General features: G+C 39.9%; 1 protein-coding gene across 1 annotated transcript; it reads right to left on the bottom strand.

The window, feature by feature from the left end:
• Positions 1-308: 308 nt before the first annotated feature.
• Positions 309-1,241, bottom strand: LOC114684930 (olfactory receptor 151). The gene has a single exon (XM_028859479.2). The coding sequence runs from the start codon at positions 1,236-1,238 to the stop codon at positions 309-311; it is 930 nt and encodes a 309-aa protein (XP_028715312.1). The 5' UTR covers positions 1,239-1,241.
• Positions 1,242-4,043: the final 2,802 nt, after the last annotated feature.

The raw sequence follows: 4,043 nt of genomic DNA, 5'->3' as shown, positions 1-4,043 counted from the left end.
ATGGACATGATCAATATACATTATATACATATATGAAAATATCAGAGAATAAAAATTTTAAATTGCTTACCATTGGCCTTATATGAGGAGAAAGATCACAATTATAAGAAAAGTGACCTTAAATTTGAGTAGTTACAAATAGAAACAATAGAAGAGAAGATGAGAATGAGGAACAAGAGATGAGGCATGTGCCCAGCCATGGAGAGAAGTGCTTGCTTCTTGTTCTCAGTTGAGTAGGCTTTCAGAGTACATTTTTTCCAAGTGTTTACAACCACTTACTATTACATGGAGAAAGATCAACATTTACATCAAAAGAGTTTTCTCCTCAGTGTTTTGTCCAAGGCAACCTTTACCTCCTTGTTCCTCAGGCTGTAGATCAAGGGGTTGAGCATGGGGATCACTGTGGTGTAGAACACAGAAGCCACATTCTCCTGGGCCAGGGAACTGGCTGTGGAAGGCTTTAAGTACATGAATGCAGTGGATCCATAGAACAAACCCACAGCGGCAAAGTGGGAGCTGCAGGTGCTGAAGGCTTTGGACCTGCCCTCGGTGGAGCTGATGCGAAGGATGCTGGACAGGATGAATGCATAGGAAATGAGTACAGTTAAGCTTGTGACAACAATGTCAAATCCAGCTAAAAAGAAGACAGCCATCTCCACATCATAGGTACTAGAGCAGGAGAGCTTCATGAGCGGGAGGATGTCACAGAAGTAGTGGCTGATGAGGTCCTCACAATAGTGTAGTTTTAACATAAGGCCAGTCTCTATTGTGGAGCCAATGAGTCCTATGGCATAGACAAAAGCTACCAGCAGGGAGCAGAGGGCAGGAGACATGATGATGTTGTAAAGCAAGGGGTGGCAGATGGCCACATAGCGGTCATAGGCCATCACAGTGAGCATGTAACACTCAGCAATGACGAATACAAGGAAGAAGTAGAGCTGTGACATGCACCCCCCATAGGAGATGAGGTTTCTTTGAGATACAAAGTTGATGAGCATTTTGGGGGTAATGACAGAGGAGTAGCAGAGATCCACAAGTGACAAGTTGCTGAGGAAGAAGTACATGGGTGTGTGAAGATGTGTGTTGAGTCCAATCAAGGTGATCATGCCCAGGTTTCCCACCATGGTGACCATGTAGATCCCCAGGAAGAGGAGAAAGAGAGGCAGCTGGAGCTCTGGCTTGTTAGTTAACCCCCTGAGGATGAACTCTGTCACCATGGAGTGATTTTCTGCAGCCATTGTGCCTAGATGGGAGTCCTGTGGGGTGAGAGAGAAGGAGCTTGTGAGGGGCAGTCCTTGCCCTGCTTGGAGCAGCTGGTTTTCTGCATTTAACACTTGATGAGTTGCCCTGGTTATGACTGATGCATCTTCTCCACATCCTGCTTCTTGCTGACAAAAGGACCAGTCTCTGGGGTTTTAGAGGTCTTGAAGCTTAGTACAAGGCAACATTCTCTATTTTTTTACCACTTTCCTGCCATATTTGATGGGTAGTTGCGTGTGTTATAGAGTCAACAAGTGCTTCCTAGCTAATTTGAATTATTATTATTTTTAGACTCCAGTATTGAAACACTTCACTATTTATCACTAATGTCAAATTAAGCATATTATAAATACACACACACACACACACACACACACACACACACACACATATATATATATATATATATATATATATATATATATATATATATGAAGTATGGGTTATTATTGATAGTTATGATACCCATTGAATTGAATCCTCATTTTTGAGGTATCCTTTTTCTCTTATTTCTTTTTTTTTTTTTAGTTAGGTATTCCTATGTAGTCCAGGTTATCCTTGAATTTGTGATGTCTGCTTCTCTTCTTCCTGCTTGTTGGCATTATAGGCATGTGCTGTTCTACCCAAATCCCAGTATGGCCATTGTTTCTGACATAATTATTAGTTATTGACACCTAATATCAGTTCTGTAAAAAGGAATTTTGTGTGTAGTATGTGTGACATATTTTTTTTGTGTGTGTGTGTATGTGTGCACATGTGGAGGCCAGTAAAGAGCATTGGTTGTTTTTCTCTTTCTCATTTAACCCAAGTTTTTGATACAGTGTCCCTAACCGAACCTAAAGTTCAGGTTTTGGCCAGACAGCCTGTGAGGTCCTGTGATCCCTTTGTCTCTACACTCAGCATTGGGCTTACAGATATGTGTACCTATGCTTGGCTTTTATGTGGATATTATGGATTCAAACTCAGGCTCACTTGCTTGCCCAATAAATGCTCAGTTAGCCTTGTAACTGTTAAAGGTGCTGAGTGTGGGAAAATGTGGGTTTAGAAAAGAATTTATATTTTTCTTTCAATAGTGAGAAGGCTCTGCTGCTGGAGCAGTTGTATTTCAAGAGTGAGTTATATGCTGTGCCTGACCCAAGATTCACTAATATTTGCTGGCTCACCTCTGCTTTCTCCTTGTCATGAGCCTCTCCTCTCTCCCTCCACTTTAAGCCTACTAATTATCACGGCTCTATGCCAAGAAACGCATGCTGTTAGCATGTGCATCCAAAGGAAAACGACTAATGCTATGATTAGTAGTTATTGTTCAATAACATGAAATTCTAAGTGTTCAGTAAGTTACTCATGATATACTAGTCAGATGCAGAGTGGTCCTATAATTGACGCTAAAATGCTTTGTCTCTACTAAACTTTTGGTACAGATTTTCTGTGAGGTCATTTTGTTGTTACTTGGTAAAATAAATTAAATTTTGATTACATATTTTCTTTACAGTGTACACACAGTACACATACATCATAGTAAGTCAGAAATATAACTAAGCAAAAAACATAATAAACTTGAAATTTTTCTGCTACCTGGAGGCTAACACCGCACTGCCATACTTAGGCTGGTAGTAACATTTTGTCACCTAAGTTTTATGTAGCTTTTAAAAACAATGGTTTAAATGTGTTACTATAGTAATAACTGGCATCCACTGTACTTTTAAAAAATGTGTGTGTGTGTGTGTATGCACCTTGCAGGATTTGCTTCTCTTCCTCTACCATGCAGGTTCCAGGGATCAAACTCCAGCTGTCAGGTTTGGCCTTATCTACAGAGTCAGGTGACTTTATTTTTCTTGATTATAAGAGAATCTTTAAAATCCATGGGATCTGCTTTGAGTATCAGAACATCTGCATTACATTGTAAGGTTTAAATTATGAATTAGTGATAGAAAGGTGCTTAACTAAAGTTAAATAGTGATGTATCAGAGATGGGTGTAATTTTGAATATCCTTTTTACTTATCACAGAATAATTTTTACCTAGATGACAAATAATTAAACACATTACAAATCTCCCTTTATCCAATCTCTAATAAATATGATAAGAAACATTCAGTAACCATTAGCATAGATCAAAATGCAAGTCTGAACAGAGTGAATATTACTTACCCAGGGCAGTGTCGATGGGAATACTACCTTGTAGAATGAGCTCAAGTGGCCTTTTTTCCCCACTTATGTTATCTTCTTCTTCAGCTTTTTATTCTTCCTTGGCTTCCCTCCCCAACCCCCACAGATTCTTGAGACAAGATGTCAGTCTGCAGCCCCAGCTGACCTTCAGCTTGCAGATCTTCCTGTCTTAGCTGGCCAAGTACTGAAAGTGCAGGTGCCTGTGTGAGCTACCAGTTCCAGCTTCAGCCTTCTAGTAAGATAAAAAGCCAGCTAGAACCACACGTCTCTCCTAAGTTACTACGGGTCCTAACTATTATCAGGCTTTCAGAGGATCAAGATTGTTCCGGAAGTGAGAACAAGACACAGAGAACAAAGCATTTAAAACTGAAGGCCAATATATGCTCATAAAATGCCTGAACTATGAACAAGAGCCCTCAAGAGAAAAAGAATTTCTCATACAGGTTTTAGGCACGCAACTGAATATCTGTGTTGAAAGGAAGGGAGACAGTGTCTTCTAGACACTGGTTTCAACACTCAGTAAATTCTAGAAGAACACAGGTGTATATCCATTGTGAAATTTACACAAAGGGCCCAGTCAATCATGAAACAAAGGATTGCCATTTGGAAAGGTGAT

This window comes from Peromyscus leucopus, chromosome 7 (assembly GCF_004664715.2).
Source record: "Peromyscus leucopus breed LL Stock chromosome 7, UCI_PerLeu_2.1, whole genome shotgun sequence".
NCBI lineage: Eukaryota > Metazoa > Chordata > Mammalia > Rodentia > Cricetidae > Peromyscus > Peromyscus leucopus.
Note: the sequence above shows the minus strand (reverse complement) of the source record. Positions and strands in the feature narration are given on the sequence as shown.

Coding starts and splice junctions, on each gene's coding strand:
- LOC114684930 (XM_028859479.2), bottom strand. CDS start 1,238: ATGGCTGCAGAAAATCACTCCATGGTGACAGAGTTCATCCTCAGGGGG.